This window comes from Patagioenas fasciata, chromosome 9, assembly GCF_037038585.1.
Source record: "Patagioenas fasciata isolate bPatFas1 chromosome 9, bPatFas1.hap1, whole genome shotgun sequence".
NCBI classification, from domain to species: Eukaryota; Metazoa; Chordata; class Aves; order Columbiformes; family Columbidae; genus Patagioenas; species Patagioenas fasciata.
Window position 1 is genome coordinate 16,118,520 of NC_092528.1, and position 24,017 is coordinate 16,142,536.

General features: G+C 42.2%; 1 protein-coding gene across 2 annotated transcripts in view; it reads right to left on the reverse strand.

Moving 5' to 3' along the window:
- The window catches only part of PCOLCE2 (procollagen C-endopeptidase enhancer 2), a 53,407-nt gene that overhangs the window by 21,669 nt on the left and 7,721 nt on the right, over positions 1-24,017 (reverse strand). Inside the window, exons 1-2 of one of the 2 annotated variants that reach the window (XM_065844776.2) lie at positions 2,313-2,469; positions 1,139-1,247 (exon numbers count right to left, since the gene is read on the reverse strand). In XM_065844776.2, coding sequence (XP_065700848.1) covers positions 1,139-1,247; positions 2,313-2,401 — 198 coding nt within the window. In that variant the 5' untranslated portion in view covers positions 2,402-2,469. Of the gene's footprint in view, positions 1-1,138; positions 1,248-2,312; positions 2,470-24,017 lie in introns of those variants that run through there. The other variant, XM_071812526.1, reaches the window with a different exon arrangement.

Consider the following 24,017-nt stretch of genomic DNA (forward strand, 5'->3'; position numbering starts at 1 on the left):
TCACTAATTAAAGGTAACTTCTAACTTGGCCTTAATAATAATGCAACATAAAGGTGCAGAAAGCAACTGTTATAGCTTCACTGGTGTCCATCAGACAAAACGATTAAAATTACATCACTCGTTTGGTACGAGAATCATTTTAACTGAACACTGTAAACAGATCAATGTCTCCTGCTTTGCGTCAGCATCTCTATAGTAGCAGGAGACAATTATCCTGTGACATCCTATTCTGCTGCCAACACCTAGCCTGTAACGCAGTCTTTGAACTGAAGTTCTCGTCAGTGATCCTGTCAACACACAGACTAATTTATTTTTTTTAATGCCTTTTTTTTTTTTTAAGTACATATTCCAGGTCTGAATATCACAGGAGTTCTTAGTGAACTGTGCCTAAAAAATTGAGAGAAAATCTGGTGAGCAATTGTAGACAGCTTAATTTCTGTGATGTGAGGAAAAGTAATAATTCATTCAAACCCCTTCTGAGTCTGTGGGTAAGGTCACATCCAGCACTGAAGTGTTTAGTCCTAGTTGTTTAATGGCATTTGCTGTCCATGAAGATGATGTTTCTGCCCTACAGTCTCATTTCAGCATCAAAATATCAATCGTTCTGCATGCTTTCGCACGGTCATTTATAAATGTAACAACACCTTCCTGTTGCTTTCTCAGCTTGCTGTATGACAAGCTCCAGATGTCCTGGCTGGCAGAACACTGTTATTAGCACACTGCAGGCAAACCTGCCTGAATTTTTGTTTTTTGTTTGAAACTTTTTCTACGTGTTCATGCCAATGAATTTTGCTTTTCGCTATGTACACCTCAAAGCTTTAATCCATTTGATCTAACTGTTGCTTTCTGCAGTGACTTGAAAGGGTAGAAGTTTGTTTTCAGGTGGATTAATTTAAAACAATTGGAGATGTATCTATGGAAGTCAATGAAAATTTGCTTCTGACATTAGGCAAGGTCAGTTCTATTTCAGCCACTATTATCATATTACAGCAACCCTAAAAAGTTCGAGATAGTTGAGCTGCTCTGAGTTACTGAGTTCATTATTGCATATATGTTATCCAATATAAAACACTGGCATTAACAATAAATAGTTCTTCATTGTCTTCAGCACTGATTTTGTGATAGTAAAAATTCTTACTGTGATTTTCCAAGTACATTTGCTGTTTGGAGGGTAGACTCCAGGAAATCCTTCACTCCCAATAAACCCTGACTCTCCAGATACAACTCCTCCACATGCAAATGTAGGCCTGAGGATAATAGGAAAAATAATGCTTAAATTTTAAATATATTTCATTTATTCTTTATATAATAGCAAAGAGACATGGACTGTCTTAGAAACACAGCTAAAATACTTAAAAGCATTGCTAACTTTAAACATATGTTTCATTACTTACATAATTTAATTACTGACACAGAATGTGCAATTTAACATGCAAACTTAGGTGTACAGCAAATGAACTGCTTGGACCTTAATTCTGGGTTTACACAGATTTATCCTTCTTTCTTTAATTCATAAGATGGAAGATGCAGTGCTGTGATACATACATCATTGCAAATTGCTATTATAATGAAAAATATTTAAAAGTCATTAGTAATGACTTTTTATAGCATGTATAATAGTTAAAATAGCACAGTAATAAAAATAACTTTACATTCCTATCTGTTCCACCCTGAAATGCTTTGAATTTAACTACTTTCATCAAGTAAGTTGCTTTGGAAGTTTTCTATACCACAGGAACACAATCCCCGATGCCTGCAAGTCCTGCTACTCCAGCCTGGTGATGCATCATACATCTCGATGTTGACGGTGTGAGATGTGCAGGGCTACAAAGGTCAGGTGCGGGCCCCTGCTCCAGCCCCGCGCTGCGGGGAGCCCAGGCAAACCCCTGAGAACCACAGCGTTAGTGCTGAGGCAGGAGCCCTGCCGAGCTTTAGTTATTGGGATATAATATAATATAATATAATATAATATAATATAATATAATATAATATAATATAATATAATATAATATAATATAATATAATATAATATAATATAATATAATATAATATAATATAATATATCGGATCATATCGGATTGTAGCGTATCACTGTTCTGTTATACTCTGTTACCTGTTATCTGGGGGCTGTTTCCGTAGAAAAAGCCCGTGTCCCTGCCCTCCCCGGACGCACTAAGGGGCTGTAGAACACCCGTGGGTGCCGCCCGGGCAGAGCGAGGTGTCCGCGCACCGCACGTACGTGCGCTGGGCACCGCTCCCGCGGAGGGACGAAGGGGAGGGGCGCTGCGCGGGCGCGGAGGGGGGCGCGGTACCTGTGCGGCGGGGCCGCGGGTCGCGCCGCCGCCAGCAGCAGCAGCGGCAGCAGCAGCGGCAGCGGCGGCCGCGGGGCGGCGGGCGGCATCTCCGGGCGGCGGCGGCTGGGCAGATCTGGGGCCGCGGAGCCGCTCCTCGGGCTGCCGCCTGCTCCTCCCGTGTGCGCTCTGGCCGGGGGAGGAGGCAAAGGCTTCCGCGGCCCTCCGCCCCCGGGGCAGGGCAGTGCCGGGCAGGGGCCGTGCCGGGCAGGGCCGCCCGCCCTCCCTCCGTGGGGCGCGGCGCTGCTCGGCCGCGGAGCCGTGGGCGCTGCTGGCTCTTCCCTTGGGAGCCCTGCCCGGCTGCGCCCAGCCCTGGTGTCCCCTGGGGGAGGTGGGCGGCGGTGCTGCAGCCTGAGCCTCGGGGGCACCCTCGGCACCCCGTACTTTGCGCACGCAGGGACCCTGGTCAGCCAGGTCGCCCCAAAGCCCGCGGCGCCCTGCAGCGCTCTGCCGCCTGTCCTCAGGTGGCACAGTGGGGGTGTTTGTCCTGGTCATGAATGAACTCAGTGTCACCGTCTGTGCAATCGTGTACGGCTTCACCAATGCTAGAGAAATAGTAATGCTACTTTAAAATTTCTTCTTTATTTAAATTCTAAAGTAAACTTTAAATGCTTCATTTTGTTTACCAGTTGGTGATCTTGACCCATTTTAGTAGCCTTTTCACTCTGGCTGTGAAAGATACTCTTTAAAGGGCTGTGGCAGAGCTCACAGTAATGAACTCAATACTTGTGTGTTTGTGGGATTTGGGCCAAAGTTGTTTGAGTGAGAAAAGAAATGAAAGATTAAGTCAGTATTCTTACAGAACACAAGAAAAATGTTTACAGAAACCACATTGTTAGTGCTACTGGATGATGACATACAGATTATCATGTCTACAGATGATAACTGATCTCCTAAGGATTGCTTTAAGAAGAGCCTGCTCCTCTTCTTGGTTTAAGTTCTTCTTCCCATATACACCTCTTGCAAGAGAAGGTAAGTTTGTATTAGTGTTCAGGCACAGCCGACTGAAACAAAGACTGAAGGAACCAAACAGAAATTTTACTGTGTGCAAGGCAGAATACAAACCTAGTATCTTAATTTTAGCCTATTGATTAAGCACTTAACATCCCTGTTCTTGCAAAATACGAAGAAGGGCAGTCCCACTCCCAAGGCTTTAAATAAATGCTGTGGATTAGAGAGGATGCTTTGAGGATTAAACAGAAAGAGGATGCTGCAATTTAGCAGATGTAATACCTGTAATTCCTTTCCACAGTGCTGGATGAAGAAAGCAGTAGAATAACCTGGATCTGTGCTTGCTAAATTTCCAAGAGGATTTGTGTGGAAAGATGCTGCTGCTATTGGGATGTCCCAGATCTTTGAAGGTGGTCTTCAATACAGGTGGTAAGACATGCCAACAGCCTTCCTGTGTGCACAGAGGCAATGGAAGACAACAAAGAGCAGAGGCTGAGGTGTGCACGGGCTTTGCAGAGGCCCAGGTTTCGTGTGAGCACACATGTCGGCAGCCAGGAGGGAGGGCCTGGCCTGCAGCCCTGAGGAGGGGCAGCCCCAGGTCCCCAGTGAGGCTGGAGGAAGGAGCAGGTCACATCTAGGCAAGGCTGGGTGAGGGATTGGGGCAGGGAGCTCAGTCCATGAAAAGGAGACTGTGGAAACAGAGAAGATTGTAATGTGGTCAGAGCTGAGATAATATTTGCAGCTGAGTTTTGAACTGATTCGAAGTGACAGAAATGGGAAATAAGGCAGCTAAAAAGGAGATATATGCTTACTCCATGACTGGTTAGCCAGCTAGAAGTTTAACCACTCCCTCTAGGTATACTGAGTTTAGTCATGAAGGTAATGTAACATCCATAAAAATTGCTAGATATCTAAATCGATGTATATGACAGAGAGTTGTATAACCCTCACACCACAGACTTAGGCATTCCTTGCTGCTCCTCTCTGATGGTCAACATTTTTGAAGCCTATAGAAGACCCATTATTTAAAGACAATAAGTATTTCAAACCTTATATCCACAGAAGAGCTGGCCTCCATACAAAACCACCAACAAAGGCTGTTAGTTCCCGTAGCTTACATGTTCAAGGACTCTTTTACATGTGGTTGCTGCAGACTTTTAACCTCTTCCAAAGGTAGTTTTAAACTTCTGAACAGTTAATGTGATAAGAGGTTCTGCATTACCACCCTGGAAACACGCAAGGCCAGGCTGGATGGGGCTCTGAGCAACCTGATCTGGTTGAAGATGTCCCTGCTCATTGTAGACAGGCTGGCCTAGATGACCTTTAAAAGTCCCTTCCAACCCAAACTGTTCTATGACTCTATGATAACATCTACAGATCTGTGTAGCAAAGGGAAGTTCTGGGCTAATGAGCAGATCGAGGCAGAGAACAGGCTGCTGGGAAAGGCTGAGGGAGCCGGGTCTCTTTAGCTTGGAGGAGACTGAGGGGTGACCTCATTAATGTTTATAAATATGTAAAGGGTGAGTGTTGTGAGGATGGACCCAGGCTCTTCTCGGTGACAACCAATGATAGGACAGGGGGCAATGTGTACAAACTGGAACACAGGAGGTTCCGCTTAAATATGAGAAGAAGCTTCTTCACAGTGAGGGTAACAGACACTGGAACAGGCTGCCCAGGGGGGTTGTGGTGTCTCCTTCTCTGGAGACATCCAAAACCCGCCTGGACACCTTCCTGTGCAACCTCATCTGGGTGTTCCTGCTCCGGTGGGAGGATTGGACTGGATGATCTTTGGAGGTCCCTTCCAATCCCTAACATTCTGTGATTCTCTGTGAAAGCCCCACGTAGCACATGCAGCCAGGCTCCTGCACCTTTGCTGTATCAGGGGGAACAGCAGCATCACTCCCTGGCATTCGCTACCTGGGAACATGCCCTAAATTACAGACTACAGACAAGGCACTCCATCTAAATTAAACGTTGCCAGAGAGAATTCACCCATGAACTAAACCAGAGACATCTGGCTGATTTCTATCAATGGCTGCAGAAGGAACAGAAAAGTAAAAGGCCAGTGAGTAGTTACCCATAAATAAAGATGTTAGCATTGACATTAATCTTAAACTGAATTGGTGTCTGTTAGGAATACAGAAATGGGCCCAGTCCCCTACTGTTGCAGGGAACCAAATCCAATAAACCTTTTCATAAACTGATCACACTTCAATTCTGAAGTCAGGAAGTTGCTTGATCAGCATCTGTCAGACTCTCTGTCTTTGTGAGATAAAACTGGGAAATGCATGGTTAGGAATTCTATGTAAGAAATTTATATAAATTAAGCTACAAAGGTTTTAAGCTCAAAACCAAAAGGTGGCAGATTTACAGTCTCTCATGCAATCTTAATTATGCTGCCTTGTGTATGTATTCTTTGCATAAATGATGCATAGGTTATGTGACAAAAATAGTATGGATTTTCATAAGCATAGAGTCGGTATTAATGTGCACAAAAAAAGTCTAATTTCTGACAGTCGACTTTGCAACTCAAGTAACTTTCCTTTCTTTTCTAATGTAGTTTATTTTTGAAGGTAGAAGAAAATCTATTTTGTGTTACATGTGTCTCTGAGGTGTGGTATCTAGAGGTGTGGAAGGGTTAATCTTTAGTGATAAGCTATTTAATGTTTAAACTAGAGAGCTAGTGCCATAGTAATTATAAAAACTGCCTGCTGTCCTAGGGCAACATTTCCTCCTGTAGCCGTCTAGCAGAAACGCACAGCCTGAGGGACCCCTCACCTCCCATCGACATGTGCCAGCGCTCCAGGACTAAGGCAGTGGTGCTGGTCATCCAGGGGTGAGTCCTCCCTGTCTGCCATTGAACAAAGATATTTTATAAACAAAGCTAATGAGACAAATTTCCTAATAGATATCTGGCAAGTGTGACCTCGTCTGCCTGAAAATGAGACAACTGTTGAAGTGGAAAGGGGAAACCTCTACTTGGAATGTAACCCTGAGCGACAGTCTGTTGCTGAGATGTTCTTCAGAAAGACCAGGTAAACGATGTGGCACTGCTCTTCCACGTTTCCCTCCATGCATCCCTCTCACCTCCCTGTAACAAATTCTATAATGCTGTTGCTGTGAAGCAGCCAAAATGGCCTGCTGATCTGGCTGAAAATGAACCTCCTCCCTAAAAGCTTAATTTCTTAGTCTTTATGCTCCAGCTTTCAGGCTTCTTACCAAATCTTCTATTCCCCTGTGGAAAGTCATCTGTACAATATCCTTTGTACCATGACAAAAAGATGTAAGACATCTTAGTGGTCTCTTAGTGTTTCTGCACAAGTCTTGTTCATCTGACACTGTGAAATTATTTTAATTGAAATTTATGTAAATGCTATCAACACCAGCCTTTTCTTTCATTTGAATCATAGAATCATAAAATGGTTTGAGTTGGAAGGGACCTTTAAAACTCATTTAGTCCAATGCCCTGCAATGAGCTGGGACATCTTCAACTAGACTAGTTTTTTCAGAGCCTCATTCTGCCTGGCCTTGGGTGTTTTCAGCCATCTCTCTGGGCAACCTATTACCATGTGTCACCACCCTTGTCATCAAAAATTTCTTCCTTATATATAGTCTGGGTCTACACTCTTAGTTTAAAACTATTACCCCTTGTCCTGTCGCTACAGGTCCTGTTAAAAAGTCTATTCTCAGCTTTTTTATAAGTCCCCTTTAAGTATTGAAAGGCTGAAATGAGGTCCCCTCAGAGCCTTCCCTTCTTCAGGCTAAACAACCCCACTGTCTCAATGCATTCTTAAGCGCCAAAACCTTGATATTTTCACTGCCAAAAGAACTTTTATATTTCCTGGAATTGCAAGTTGTCCCTTTTCAGAATAGCACTGGACAACTTGCAATAGAGAGGATGTATCCCCATTTTCTTGATAATCCCAGCACCTAAAATGACTCTTACAAACTGATGTACCCACCCAGTTCCCAGGATTCCCAAATTTGCTTTGGTCTGTAAGCCAAGGATTTGTCTATGTTACGCCTTCACTTGAATCTGCTACTTCATAGAAATAAAAAAAAACAACACAAGAGTTGTCACTGGAAAACTTGCAGAACCTCCACCCTTCCCCGGGCTGGAATTCCCACTCCTGTCTCTTTTTGTGTGTCAAGCTTCATTCTCAGTTCATTTATCAAATGAGAATGTGATTTCTGGATTAATAGAAAAAATGGCTGTGATGAGTCATAGACCTCCCTCTCCCTTGCTTTCTTTTGATACTGAGATACCAAGTACAAATGCAGGATTGACAGTATTCCCTCACCTTCCTAGGAATTTAGGAACTCCTTAGGAACTGAGCTTACATTCTTTAATTAACTTCTTTGTCTCTTTGCTGGCTTCACCTCAAGTGATAGCATATTTAACGCAGTTGCAAAATTTCATAATTCGTATTGTTACTTAGAGAGACCAGATGTGATGCATTAATCATGTAAGTGCTACAGTTTTTCATTATGGCTTTTCTAATTACCTTCTGGTCCCTTCATTTGTCAGTTTGGGTAATTCTGACACCAGCTTCTAATTGCCTCTTCTCTTTGAAGGAACACAAGCTGATATCCGATTTTTCTTTTTTTTTTTTTTTATGTTTTACCCCCTATTGTTCAAAGTCAATTGCTTATTTGCCAGCACAAGAAAATATTAAGGAGAATGGTGCTGATTTATCATTAGTTTAATTGCTTTTCATCATAATATAAAAATGATAAATTGGACAACTACTGTTAAATTGCAAATATTCCTGTAAGCAAATAAATCTAATAATTATCAACCAGGCTGTCTGCTATCAAGCAGGATACTTGAAACATTCATAATGTTGTGAACAGATACTCCATCATAGTACAAGCCTCCAAAAGGATTGTGTCAACATTTCCAATGAAGCATCCCAGGGTCTGTTAACCAAAAGCGTGGTTTACAATGACCATATCTCACAACAGGTGGAGGAATTGCTAAAGTATGGATCAGACAAATGGATTCTAAAAGAATATTTTTAAGCAAGAGCTATCTCCCTAATAGTGCATTTTAAACACATTGATCCAAGGAAAATATTCAGTACATAAAAGGAACAGGAGAATAAACCATGGAGTAGAAGGCCATAAAATTAAAAAGGCGGAAGCCCTGAATTGCCTGCAGGTGGCTGTGACTCGGGCAGTCCCATGGCTGAATCTTGCAGCAGCAGACAGAGGAGCAAAGCACTTCAGTCTCTGCAAGACATCTTCCAAGCCCCAGCATGGGGCAGGTCATCATCAAGTGTCTGTAAATGCTATTCTTATCTAGAGAGCCGTAAAAGCAAGACAGATTAGCTACCCAGTCATTATCCCAGGCTTGATGTAGTCTAAATCAGCAAGTAATCAAGCAGATAATATTATGAAAGAAAATTCCAAAGCAGGTTCCCTTTCCTTTGGTGGATGCAGGAAAGAAACATGAGACTATTAAGTATGCTCATGTTTGGGGAAGGAAATAGGAGAGGAGTTAGAAAATTATGCCACTAAAATGGAAAAAATAGTTTCTTTTTCTGAATACAAAACAGAATTATTTTTATGCAGGATATAAATAACCAATAAGCCTTGGATGCGTTGTCCTCATATAAAGACAAGACTAACTTAGGTCTGCATATGAATATATTTCTGGAGACTTAGAGTAGAGTCTGGTTTGTAAATTGAGAAATGAAAAGGGTCGATATTTTGAACAATCTACAGCACAACAGCCTCCTCTCCCCTCCAAAAGTGCCACCACCACCACCACCAGAGACTTTTAAGCTCAGCTCTGGCCTGAATGAAGCAAGTGAGAGTGTGGAGTCCTTGCTGTGTGACAGGACACATGGGATGGTGCTCACAAACCGGGGATGATCCCAGCCATCTTCCCTTCAAGTTGCCTGCAAGCGACATTGGAAGCATAAGGTAAAGGCACACGTGGATCCGCTCAGATACTGTGACTGTGCAGTGAGAGACTTTGTCAGGTACTGTACATGCAGAAGCAGAGAAAGAAAAGTTAGAAAAGGCATCAAAGGTGCTCCAGAGAAGTCTGTTTCAGGCTTAGAGTGTGCTTTGGGGAAGCAAGCTGTCAAAAAGAAAACTGGAACCATGAGCAAAGAAGCTGTCTGGTTTTTTATGTGTGCTTTAATTGTCTTGTGTTCAAGGAAGAGAAAGTTTTACATCCTCTATAACGAAGTAGGTTTGTATTAAGGCACCCAGCTTCAGTTTCTTTTTTTTTTCCTATCATCTTCTGAGTGCTATAGTTGAAAAATAGTGACATTTTAAAAGAGCATCAAATGTGTTATGCTTTCATATTGCTATTGCACAAGTGATACCTGGAACCTGAGCCTCCCGGTGCAGTTTCATGTATTATATTTAGTTTACTGTTACTGGCAACACAGACTGGAAATCAGAACAAAGTCCAGTGAGAAACTATTCCATGCCAATACCCTCATTGCTTTTTCTGGATTTCCCTCTACTACTCTTATTCATAAGGCTATACACGAAAAGGAGAAGAGTTTGATCTAGTTTATTTACTTCAAATGTTCTTAGGAAGAAAAGTGTTGCGAGCAATTTTGGTTTGGCCAACTAAAACACAGTTTCCTACCTTTACTGATAAGAAAATTCACTATCTGCTTCCAAACTACCATAAACTGTATGGGAAAGGGACAATGAGGAATGACCTGTTTACGAAATGTGCAGATTGTATGATAGCCTGTGCAACAAGAGATGGGAGAATACAAGGAAATTACCATCAGACGTAATCATTCCTGCACTTGTTTACTTGACTTGAGTAGGAGGCCCTAACTTAACTGAGCAGTGCAACAGCTACATCTGAATGACAAAATGGGAGGTCTACATCTGAAGGACTTTGTTCCTTGAAGGTGAAAATCCAGATCAGGGAAAATACCCCTTCTTCAACAGGCAGATTAGATGGAGAGACCTGAAGCATATTTGGAAGGAAACATTTTGATACAGACATTCTCTGCCAGGTACAAAAAGCTTCACTGGATTCTCTTGTTGTTTATGCTATACCCTGTGCTGTCCTTATTCAATCTTTGGAGCACAGAGTCCTTGGCAAGGAGGAGGGTGTTGCACCACTGATGTAAATTAGGGCTGTTCCTGTACAACAATAAATTGTATCAGGGCTGGGCAGTTCTGACTGGGGGAATTGCAGTCAGTCCCTATGGCCTCCTTCCCATCAGAGTACAGGGGTCATGGAATGCAAAACTGGGGCCAGATTGTTCCACTGGTGGCTGGAACTCAGCTATCTGCCATGTGCGTTACAATGGTATGTTTACTTTTTCTAAGTCCCGAATTGCTGCCCTGGGAGATGCACACATGCGTTCTGGGCCAGAATTTGGAGTTTAGCCTAATATTATGTTTTTTGAACACATCTGGGATCTATTATATTGCTGGGTAATGATTTTCACAGAATCATCATTACTTAATATGTAAAGAAATGTCATTGTCAGTATGAGTCTCAGCATGGTATTGCACAGCAACACATCCGAACTCTAGATAAGTGCTTCTTGCTATGGGAAAAATACCATAGGTCATTAAAATGCTAAAGTACGAAGGCCAGAAGTTATAAAAAATGGACCGAACCAATATGGAAATCTGAGGCGCCAAGTCCAGAGATTTCCAGAAAGCAGCCATTTTGTTTGCAAAATGTATCACAAAAGTAACCTACACTAGAAAAGAATTAGGGAAACAGCATTATAGGCTGAAATTAGATATACAGTCAGTATAAAAATGCTTCCGTGTTTTTGTCGTTATATGGAAACAATGGCATGAAACTTCTATGCAGTGCTAACTCAGCAACAGCAATTTAGTACTTTAGGAATCAAAAATGCAGGGCTAGAATCAAGCAGCAGTTTATCCTTTTTGTATTCCACGAGTTACTTGTTTGAATCTTTTCAAGAGCTTCAGGCTGTTTTGATTTAAACAGTCTCTGAGGAAATTTCCCATATCCACCAAACAAAGAAAAGGCCAGACTGAGTCAGTAATATTGTCACTTAATTTCAGTGCTCCTAAACTGTATTAACTTCAGTTTGGAGGAAGACAGTTGAGCACAGGCAACTGTTTTGAAAGACTCTTTATGTTTAAATGCTTCAACTCACTTATTGAAAGAGTACTTTGAGAGGAGAAAAGTCATTCCATATTCTAAGCCTGATCTTTGGGCTCATTCTTGAAATTACAGTCAAATTTCTTTGTAATGCTTGCAGGAAAGGAACTAAGAACACCTGCCTCTACCACGTAATGTTTTCTACTGGATGTATAGTGTCTTTGAATAAGAAATCAGAGAATTTGCAAGGATTGGTAAGTATTTAAATTTCTGTTGTTACCTGTTCTACAGTTGGAGAACTGTACCACTGTGACTCGTCCACTTCAAAAAAATCATGCCTTGCTTTCAGTGCATCTGAAAGACTAATCAGGCGCTTGTGCTCCTGCTTTATTGACCCTATAATTGTTTAAAAGGTGCAGTACTTTGCTGAGACAGAATTCTCTCATATTTCCAGATACACTGCAGCGCACTGGTAATAATTATTCTGCACAGTGACACCTAGTAAGGAATTCTTTGCTGCAAATGGTACGGACAGAGATATGTGATGCTAGGTATAAAAGCTCTTGAAAGGGAATCAGAGGGACAGTTTTATATGCAGCCTGAGTTATAAGTGCAACCAATGGATCATGATTATTATACTGTCTGTCCAGCACAGCATCTCTCTCTACTCAGCTTTCCAGCTAAGTTTTCAAAGCTCTTGGTTCTTAGGCTCTATAAACTCTGATGACACTTCTCTCTACCTTGACTCTAAAAATGCCTAAAATGTTTGCTGGCCTGTGTCTTGGTTATCACCCTCTCATGGCTGCAGCTTTTATCCAGGTGAAATTGTGCTTCTATGGATTCCTTAATAGTTCTCTGGTGTTATTAATCCCAGAGTCTCTTCTTAAGTACCATTATTCAATTATCTGCTTTAAATGTAAGTGAATTTCAAATACATCTAATTAAAGAAAGTGATTCTAAGGTCGGTGTATCTTCTGAAGCACTCCTATATCTCTGACCCGCCCTGGATTGTTAATTTATGACTTTATAGCTGTAGTAGCACTTCTGCGTTTTCTGTAACGTAGAAGAAGGCTCCAGCTTACATTCCCAGCCAAGCTCTAATGCAAGATTTATACCCAAAAGGTTATAGCTCTAAAAAAAATGATGAGAGGTCTGATGCAAACACCAAGTTTTTTGAACAGGACTTTTGATCATATTGCATCCTCATTGTGTTCAAAGTTTATTTTGACAATTTGACTCCACTTCAGAATTCTTCAGATACTTTATATTAATATGAGAATCAGGGATTGAATCTGCCATTCAAATTTGGATAGTTTAGCAGTCCATTCCACTCCTGAACCCAGTTTGTCCGTTTTGGTTTAGTTTGTTGTTTGAGTTACCCTCATAATATTAATCTATTTGTTAAACCATAGGCCATATTGAAGTCACGCATCTCGCTAGAAGGGATGAGGTCAATCTAAATACCATCAAAATGTGAATGCAAGCTCAATAGTTATTAGAAGCACAGGTGTAAAAATCACAACTGAAAACACAAAAACTTTATTGTTTGCTAAAAATTAGTTGATAAATTTTGTAAAAAACAACCAACAAACTCAAACACTTGATTCTGGGATAAAACAGTCTCTTTTGGGGGCTTTTCATATCCAGCTTTTAAGTCCAGAAAAGAGAAATCTAGAACTGTCAAAAGAACTAGAGTTGCTGTTAAAAATAATTCCTGTAAACTCCTCAGAATCCACGGTACTAGGTGAATGTAGCTATTATGATCACTACCTAAAACAGCAAGAGGACATCAGAGTAACCTTGCTTTTGCATATTTCTTCAGTAGATGAAGGGAACATTTTCCAGTTGATGGAAATGAAGTTTTTCTAGGCTGTGAATTCCCAAGTTACCCCGTCTTTCACAGAAGCCCTTCACTCTGTGACAACAGGTATAATTCACAGTTTTTAAAGCAGAAAGCAAAGATTATCTATCTGAACTCTGACTAGACCGAGATAGAAGGCATAGAATTTGTGGAGCACATACTGGTAAACAAGACATTATTTGGAAAGACTTTCCAAATTAGTTTCAGCTAATAATTGAATGAATACTTGGACAGGAAAGAAAATTGCAGTACCTGGCAGCTGAATATGATTTTTTTTTTTGTATTTCTAAATGAAATTACGTCCCCAAACTCAGTTTCATTTGGTGCAAACTATTCCATTTAATGCTAAAAATGTGTTTTATATAACTGTTTGTCAAAATAATGACACCAATTAACGTGTAAATCCCATAGAGAAAGAGATCATATTAGCATTCCCAAAGAAGTCAGTGCACACCTCACAAAATCTAAGTCTAACTCCTACCTGTGTTTGACAGAAACTCTCCCCTCCCTTCGTTCTCCTCTCCTCCCCTCCCCTCATTAGGATTTGCCTCACAGCAGTGACTGGACCACCAGCCCCTTAGCCTGGAACAGTCTCACTTTGTAAAATATAGTTAAATATTCATGGAGCCAGCTGGTGAGAGAAAAAACAATGCTCTAGTTTGGTGGTTGGGTAACCCTCCTGGGGAGGGTAGGGATGTTAGTCCCAGTCCCAGTGAATATGTAATTATTTCTACAAAGTAGAACAGTGTCAACACGAGAAGTGACAAGTCCTGTCTCCCAAAAAGTTTCCTTGCAGGAATGAAGAAGGCTAAAGAAACAATAATGCATTTGCCAGAAATCTGCCAGGTACAGTTAACAACAGTTTAAACAAACTCTTAAAATAATTTACAGATTATTCCTGAAATAGCTAAACTTTTGGATGAATAGGTGTTCTTCCACATCTCTGAGACAGGCCTTGTTCCTCATATTAAGTGAACAGACCTTTCATCCTCCAAAGCAAAACAGCTCTTAAAATACGTTCCGAATGATTTCTATTTTAAGATCTTAGCATCTCATAACATCATACATCTATCCTTGCTCCTATTGACATCAATGGAAGGAAAAACAGTATTTATATGTCCCACAAGCAGCTCTGTCTCTTGGAGAATGCTGCTCTATAATGGTTTGTGTCTGACAGGAATAAAGAACTCTTGAGACCTGCCTGCCAGCTGAATAGTCACGGCTCTATGGAACTCCAGCGGGAATGTTTTTGCAGTGTGATTGCCGAAGGCATCAGGCAAGGCAAGGTTCTTAGGCACAGATGAGTTTTCATTGAAGTAACTAAAAAGACAGACAACATTTCAGGCAACAAATTCTTATTCAGGGCTAAGACAGAAGGAGCGAGCGTTCAGCTACATGCAGTCTGAGGAGAACTGCTGTCACTTTATCTTGATTTGTGAGTTAGACAATGTGACACACTGTTCTAACATTTTCTTACAGTTCATGAGTTAGCAAAAAAGAACTCACAAAAATCATACGTAGTGCCAGTGCATTGCTGTGATTTTTTTCAATATGCACATTTTGCTAAATTCTGAACCTTAGAGAGACATTTTGCATGTAGACACTTAACTGTTACTGACACAAAGATGGTATTTTATCTTACTGATGAGTTGTGTATAATGTGGCCCCTAAGCCGAAATTCTTCTGATGGCTAACACACGACAGAAATAGGTATATGATGGGATAAAAGCATAGGAGAGCTATGAAATCTGGACCAGAGGATGATTATGCCAAGCAACACTTAGTAGGAAATTGTTACACTGTGATAAGATTTTCACTTTAAGAAGGTAGGTCCCTGTGACACCTTTTCCACCACTACACATGTGAAACCTGGTCCTGAATAACAGCTCTAGGTGTGAAACTCCTGTGAGTGGGCATTGAGAAGGGCTGGGACGTCCAGCAGTGAGTCTCTGCTGAAGTCAGGCATCAGATCCATCAGCCTGGCTTTTATGGCAGCGGTGCTACAACTACTAGCAAATAGATGAAGGGGACACAGATGTTGCTCTTCTGTTTGGCTTCAGGCAACATCCCGTGCAGAGGTTTTAGAGAAGCAGTAGAGCAAAGCAGGATGGGAAGTGTGCTGAGAGCTCCTTGCCACTCACAGCAAAGAGGAATGTTGTGTCCAAAGCTGGGGGGACGGTCGCCTCGGAGTGCCCCAGCACAAAGCCTAGAGACCTTGGTGCTGGCACCTTGTTCACAACCTGGCCTTTATTCTCGCCCAAATCTCTGCTCGCTTCCAGCTGGGCTGTGAGACTCTGTGTGCTGGTTCTGCGCAATTGCAGGCAGTGGAGGGTGGAGCACAAACACCATCTTTGATCTCCTTCTGTCCACCCTCTCCCAGTTGCACAAGTGGATCATTACCTAAAACTTTTGGAGGCCTGTGGTGGGTGACATTTGGCTGCGTAGTGAGTTTACCCTGGGCAAAGAGAGCCACTGTTACTGCAGGGAGCTGTTCAACTCTCATTGAAGCTACTTAAGGCATCAGAACAAGGAACTTGAAATAGGAGAGTTTCTCAGGACTCCCAAGCAGTGAGTTTCACATTGTATTTCTGATCTATAGACTCCTATGCCTGACAAAAAATAGCATCAGGAATTAGAAATGGAGTAAAAAACCTAAGGGGTTTAAAGCTTTAGTCACCAAAACCAGAGCTGCCTGAAAATTGCTTTTAAAACTCAGCTGTAAACAGTGTAATAATTCATATTACAGTAACCATAGAGTCATATCCCCTTTGTTAGTCATATGTTTTGCCTATAAAATGACTTTCATGAAACAGAAAAATCTTCACGGAGTATGGAAGGTCTTTCAGGGGACTGTGTAATTAAAACACAGTATTGTCTGGCATCTAGAAAGAAATTATTGACTGCAGAACAATACATGACCTTTAACATTTAAAAAGTATATTTTCAGACAAAAGATTTTCAAATAAAATTTTGAAGGAAAGCTGCTGTAAAAGCAGAGAAATCTCTGTCTTGAAATTCAGAGATGGGACACAACAGATTCCTGCACCTATAACCTATGAAAGGACAAGCAGCTGTCAGCAAGACGTAAGAATCCACCAAGAGATATTGTGATGAATACTCAAAGCTTAAGGAATTCAGTATTACATTGGCTCTGGCAGATGGAAGGAGAATGACTGAGCAGCAAGAACTGCATTGAACCTGGTATATGTAGCTGATATAGCAGATGAGCAAGTAAAAACTGGTGAAGAATCTGTATGAAGATTTACACCAAGGGAGATGTGTGGTGCAAGTATATCAACCAGAAAAAAATAGCTTGGAGAGTTTAGCAATAGGTCTATCCAGATTCTGAGGTAAAGATGAACAAAACTTAGATTACTACAGAAAAAAATATTGAAAGTGTTAGTACTTCTAAAGCCATAGCAAGAAAATGCAGAATTACTGGCATGTTTCCTGTGTAGGGCAGGTCAGCATTTCAGGCCCTTTTCTTTAGGAAGAAATCACAAATTCTGTCAAACACAGACTGAGGCAATTGCAGTGGTCATAAAACTAGGTGCTAACACATTTTTCCAGCACCACATCGCTATTGAAATTCAGCATGAAACTGACACACAACTCTACCTGCTGTCTTGCAAATATGCTCTAATGCCTCTCTGCTACCTTACAAAATTTCTTGAGGCTGGTGTTACAACGATGAAATGGAGGCACAATTGTATGCATATATTCTGAGTACAGTGTATTTTGCTTTTGCAATTTAGAATCTGGAAAGAGCTAATTGTAGAGCTTACAATAGGTACAGAAATGTAGTAAGCAAGTGTAGCGGATGTGCATGTTTTTAGAGGAAGCAGCATTTCTGTGCTCCTCTAACTGCTCTGCTATGTGCACCATAGCACCTTGCACAAATCCCCACCCAGCCCAGGAAACAGACCTTGGGCTGAGGGGGTGAGGGCACCTGGCCTTGGGAAATGCGTGCAGTGAGCCACGGCCCAGCTGTGGCTTTGGCATCCTGCAGACTGGCTGTCACCGGCCAAGTGCTCACAGAAAACAAACTCCTCTCCAGGCCCAGGTCTCTGATGTGTAGGTGATGCAGGTGTAAAACTCCCTGCAACTGTTCGGTTTGTAGCTGCTTGTCTTCAGGTTTCTCATCTGGGTTTTCAACCATGACTTCCTCACTCTGTCCAGCTCTGCTCCTGGCTGGGCTGTGGTGCAGGATGCTGGGCTGTGGTGCAGGATGCTGGGCTTAACCTGGCTCGTTGCCTCATCTTGCTGTGCTGGTGTAAGGAATATATGAGGCTGGGATGGTGGGGCTGCACAGCAGAGAGCATGAGGCCGGGATCCTCTGAGAGCTCTGGTTGTGCAGCTGCAGGATATGGGAGGGTGAAGGTTTTGCATATGAGAGCCATGAAGCCTGGCACTTCTGCATCAACTTTTTTTCCACCCGTAAGTCTGTGGTGTCACGCAAATTCTGTGTAGGCTTAAGATAACTATTCAGATGAGCACTGGTGAGAACTTTGCACTGTAATGCCAACTGGGCCAGAGAATTAGTCTGGAAAATTACCTGCAGTAGTCACAGCTGAACAACAGCTTTTTTTTTTTTTTTTCTTAACAGCTACTCCAAAAGCAACTGATACTGCTGGAGCTTGATCTCTGCATGAAAATAATTCAAGTGAATGTGAGAATTTTCAAGAAAATTGTTTGCGCTAAGGGATGATGTGAGGAAAGTTAAATTTCCCCATTACGTTCCTATTTCTTCCACTGTGTTCCCATAATAAAATAAAAGTCTTTGAACGCACAACTATAAGTGAGGTCTGAAATCTGAGACTTACCATCAGCATACCCTGTGGATGGTTGTCCTTCCTACTTATGAATGGCCTTATGAAAACCCCAGAGTTCAGTGCATGCTGTGGTAATTTGTGTAAGAGGAATTGTAAATATTTCAGTTAAACTCACCCTGCTGAATCCTCTAGAAGAGTGTTGTAGGTGAGAAAACTCCCCTACATGTGAAACCTTCCTGTTCTTACCATGTCAACTACAAAGGCTCATGTTTTACTGCATTAAGTCACTGTTTACTGCATTAGCTATAATCTAATGAGATGCTTCCTGTGGCAGATCCAGGGCTGGAATAGCTGGACAGATTGTGGCGGTTCTATTATTAGAAGCCTGTTATGTTTGACATTGAGCATAAAAGGTGGGGCTGGTACTGCAGAACATTTCTCACACTCTTAGTTGAGAGTAAATCCCTGCGGTTGTTATCAGAAAATATGGTCAGGCCTCCGGATTCTCATTTATCAGACTTGCAAGTCAATCAGTCACATCGAGATGCACAAAATCTGTCAACAGAGAAATAATGACTGATATCCTAAGAACAAAATCTGATAAGAAAAGACAATAAATCTTGCTATTACCAAAGCAAATTCTTCAGAGCCTAGAATTTCTGTCTCACAGATATTTTGTATATAGCTAGGCTATGTGTAGGCTTAATTTATAGAATGTGTTTGAAACATCCAGAAAAGCTTTACCTATAGGTAGACTGTGTGAAGAAATAAGTGCATTCAGTTTTCAATGATATGTCAGAATAAATTATTGTGTTATTATTGGATTCAACTGGATGTACAGGCATGATTGCATGTTGTCGCATTTTGACCACACCTCAGATGGGATGTAGATTTACTCTTCTTAACGGCTATCGAAAGGCCACAGGTAGGTGTATGTCCTGTCTGTGTCACAGCAGTACGTGTAGCTACATGGCGTGAACAAGCTTGGGGCAGGGCATTGGTGTGGCACTGACATGGGGGAAAGCTCCTGTATTCAGCACGGACAGCCTTACTGTCTGGTTCACCTTGGTTTTCCTTGGGGAACTTCTACCCCCATTTGAGGCACTTGTCAGAGCTCAGCTTGCCCTGAATGAGTCAGAACTAAAGAAATGTGGCTTCAGGCTTCAAATTGTGAAGTGAAGGTGAGGACCTTGTGAAGAGAAGGTGATGACCTAGTGAGGTTGAGTCAGAAAGTGTGAAGAAATAAACAGCTGGGGAAAATGTTTTTTGAAAGGAAGAAAGTAGCACAGTAAAGACATTCACAGCCACTTTGAGATGCTAGGTCTGTGTCCATGCAGGGAGGCTGCTGACCTGCACAGTTTCTGCCAGCACAAGATGTGGGGGTAATTGGGCATCTGGCACAGGAGTTTATATTGTAAAATACTTTCCAACATGTTGGTGTTAAATGAGAAAGGAGTGCACCAGACTCGCTCATATCCCAACTTCGACAAGGCTGTGGAGATCATCTGACAGCCTCAGGGCAGCTCTGGTGTGTGCCTGTGCCCAGAACAGGCTAATTCGAAGGATGAAAAGCGGACAGGAAAGCAGGGCTGTCCCAGAGATGCCGTGTGATCTTTGGCTGCAGGTTGGGAGTGAAGTGTCACTGGCCAAAATGAATTGGAGCTTCTCAGGAGAGCTGGAAGGTCATGGCAAGCCAAGAGCTAGGATCTGTGTCTGTCGCTGAGCAGGAGGGATGAGTGGCAGCTCTGTTTTACAAACAGCATGGCTAGTCCAACAGCCCCTGCTCAAGTGGGAAACTATGAGCAGGGGGACAATATGTATACTCTGCAGTTGAAGTAGGGAGATAGGGCTAGTTAACTAGCAAGCAGGGATTGAATCATAGCACTGTTATAACACTTGAATTGTTGTTTCAACATTAGAGAAAAAAGGAGGACTGCAATATTTCAGGAAGTACTTTTTAATGCTTTAAATGTTGAAAACTGCAGCATGAAATAGATGTGCATTGTTTGACATTAGCTGGGAATATGGTAGATAGACTGTGCTGACACAGACAAGTCTGAAAACTGAATGGCACAATAAGAAGACTGGTCATATCTAGCAGGCACAGGTCAGCTGTGGTGGGGGGTTGTGGTGTCCTGCCAGCCAGGCATGTGCTTCATGGCTAACTCGGGCTTTACCAGGGCCGGTCGTGCTCGTTTGACCTGAATTTGTCCTGAGAAATCCCCACAGAAAGTTCTGGGCCAGGAAGGAGCTATTTCTGAACTGATGAATGCTCGACCTTGTAGCCCTCCAGGTACTGGAGAATGAAATCCTACCTAAAGGAGTACTTTCAGATTTTTTTTTTTACCTATTGCCTATTTTGTTTCTTTGCTTGTTTAGTACACATTAGTTTTAAACTGATATATGCATATAATAGGTATGTCAATCTGTATCTGCTGTGGTATGCATATGGTAAAGGAAACAGAACAAATGAACTTATTTTAGTCAATATGTTTAAATAAGAAGTCAACATGGCAAGACACATACTCTTGCTATGACTGACTCATACTCAGTTTAAGTTCCAGGAATGTCTAAGAGGGCAGCGTCATCCTGTCCAAAACAGTTTTTCTTTTCATTTGGGATTATATCAGCAAGCAGCTGCCTCTAAGGTATTATTTTTGCCAGACCGTCTGGCTCTCTGTGCCAGCTTCTACCTTAAAGCATTCCATGGATGGGGCATCCCTTCCAAATCAGCCCTGGGGCAGTGGAGGTGCCCGGTGGTCCCCGAAGGGCAGCGCCGGCAGTGGCTGTGCTGGCCGGGGGTGAGCGCTGCTCTGCTCCCCCTGCGCGCTGCCAGGAGAAGCACAGGGCGAGCTCCCGCGGAAAAAACGTGTCCTTGCTGCAGCCACGCAGCTTCCCAGGGCCCGGCCGCAGGGCCACCCTGTCCCGGAGCGGGCTGCGCGCTCCTCCTGGCGGCCCCGCGGCTCGGGCCGCACCGCCCGGCCGGCCCGGCCCCCCCGCCGCCCGCGGGCTGCGAAACCACCGCGGCCCGGCGGGGTTAGAACAGACGTTGTGCTGCGCTACGCTGCGTTTGATCTTCGCTACTGTTTAGGTCTGTGCATTGAATGGCGCAGATTGAAAAAAAAAACCCTCTGAATTAGCTGACATTTTTTATTACATGTGTTTGTTATTTGTGGGGTGGTTTTTTTTGTTGTTTTTGTTTTGTTTTGTTTTTGGTTTTGTTTTTTTTTCCTAGACTGGTGAAATATTAGGTGAGGATTCAATCAAACTGTGAGATTTCAGAGTGCTGATGGCTGAGTTTGAAAACTCAGGTTTGTTTTCTCAAAACTGAGTAAGACCAAACCTTGTCTAGGAAACTCCTGCTGGTTGACCTCAGTGTCCTCTGCAGGTCTGCTGGGCACAGACTAATGTTGCAAAGCTTTCTTCTGAACAGCAGGCCTGAATCTCTTTATTCTGAGCTTCACTTGGCACGGCAGGCAGGGCTGTAATTGCCTGGTTCTCAGGCTGCTTTGGCTCATGCGTGTGGGGGCAACCCTGGTGGGATCACTGCGGCTGTGTGCCGCAAATGGACAGGTTTAGCGTGGAAGAGATGCGCTGTGCCACTCTGCATTCCTGTTGCATCCTCTCTGCCAGCACTGGAGTGATGTGATTAGGGAACAAGTAGGGTCACAGGGCTCTTTACTAGCCAGAATCATTCTCCACCCTGTTTGTGCCTTCCAGGCAAAATGCAAAGGGAAGTGAGTTGGGTCTGGTACTTGTTTGTGAATTGAGCTCATGAATCACTCATGAAGGCAACATCACTGCCACTAATCTATTATAGTACCCACAGGAAGTTTCACCTTAGAGACTTCATTTACCAGTCTGTTTGTTGCAGATTGTTTCATTCATGAGATACTGGGTGACTGAAACAACTTTTAAAACTGAGTTCTTGATGTTGAGTAATAAACTGGAAGTCACACTGGGACATATCCAGCAGTCCTGCTCTGACATTGAAGCCAGAAATGGTAACACTTCAGAGCCTGAAAATCATGAATGTTTGTCAGCTATATGTGCATATTTGGCTAATGAATAACATTCCTTGGGGTTATTTAAAAACATCAATAAGCTGCATTTGATACTTCTAGGTGAACATCCAGTACTTTCCCTGGAGGACTTGCACTCTGAGCCACAACTGCTGTGAAGGTGAGATGGCCAGATTCACTGCGGGTCTTCTGTAACTCTGCTTGGAGGTCACTGTGACTTTCAGAAGATAAAGCAGTGATTACTTCACTTGGTAATATTTGTAAGTCCACCAGTTCATTTGCTTTGTGCAAGTCTATGAAACAAATATGCCAGTAAACTCAAAATCAACAAATCTTGTCAGCTCTATGAGATTAATTTTCCCCTTTTTTTTCCTTTAATATGGAAGACTTCTAAAATGTATTTTCGGTAACAGCTGGACAACTCAACCATAGTATGCAGGGTACTACCAACTTATTAGTAGATATTGCTGTCTGGACACAGTTACCATGTAAGTAATTCAGCCTTATGTCTGAACACAGCATTACACTCATAACTGTAGTGGAAGTATATACTATTTTCCATTCATTATATCAATTCACTGTATCCTTTGGATTACTGATTATCGCAGTAGAAGCAGATCCTAACGTACTGGCTGTATACTCCCTCTGCGGTGTTACGGCTGCTGAGTTAGCCATGACTTTATGTGATCTTAATTATACAAACTGAATATTGCATTTGAGCAGGATTTGCACTCTTGTATACCCTCAATTCCCTATGTTTCACTGAAATCCGTTAAGTCAAATTATTTTTTATTGTCCAAAGTACATCTGAACTTTAAAATACAGGACATGGCATGCTTCTGTTGGAATAGAATGCTCATAGTTTGAAGGAACGTTCTCTGTTGCTGGGGACAAAGGTATTTGGCACAGAATATTTAGCTTCTGTATTTAATCTTTGAGTCTATATAATAAAGAAATGAACATTATTTTCAACCAGGTAGGCTACTGAATATATTTTGTAGTGCTCAGTGAGTTTGATTACTGGTCCAGACTGGTTTACTCCAAGCTATGGTTTTCTACCAGACTACAAGAAGTGAGGTTTTGTTATTGCAATTGCGACAAGTTGGGAAATTTGCAGTTTTATTTCATGACCAAGTTGGTGCATTTCTAGCTTTTACATAGGTATTTTGCTCATTGTTTCATATTAAAATCTTTCAGACAACAGTCTGAAGGGAGAATGCTTTAAAGGACTAAGGCAGAGGTGAGAATGCGAGTCTTGGGTATTGGAGGGCAGGACACTGCCTTTGGGCCCAATGGCTGAATTTGCTGTGCCAGACTCTTGCTGGCAGCATTTCCCTGGCACTGTCTGCTCATTAGTGCTTGTATAGCACTCTTAAACATGAGGAAAAGTTCACCGTGTGAATGAACAAAGATAAACATATATTCATATTAAAGTTAAACATGCGCTGATCAGCTTTACTAAATTTGGGATAATAAGAGAGAGAATGTCTGTGTGTACAAAGGTATCAGAGAATCTGTCCCAGGGACCCGTTTACCTTTTGCTCATTATTTATATTATTTCTGAGTGCTTCAGGTATTGCTGCTTGTCATCCACCCCGTTGACATTTCATAGTTGTCTTTGTAAGTGCTGCTAAGAAGGAAAGCTGAGATCTTGAGACACTACTCTGTGCCAGTGACTTAATTCCATAGCCCCAGGACTACGGATGCAGATAGCTCAGCATATAAAGAGGCAAAAAATCAAGGTTTTTCTTGTTGTACAAGTGACATTGCCCAGTTCCTTGGGACAACAGAGAAGAGTGCCAGAGAACAGATGCTTCCTAGCAAACAGAGGATAAAAGATGAGAAGTATGTTTAGCACCAAAAATGAAGGAAAAATATATTTTAATATTTCGTCAATCAGGAGGGACACAAACAATAAAAAATTAGATCTTGGAGGCTGGGGAGACTCGAATTAGAGAACTCTATAGAATTGTTTACTCTCCAAAAAAT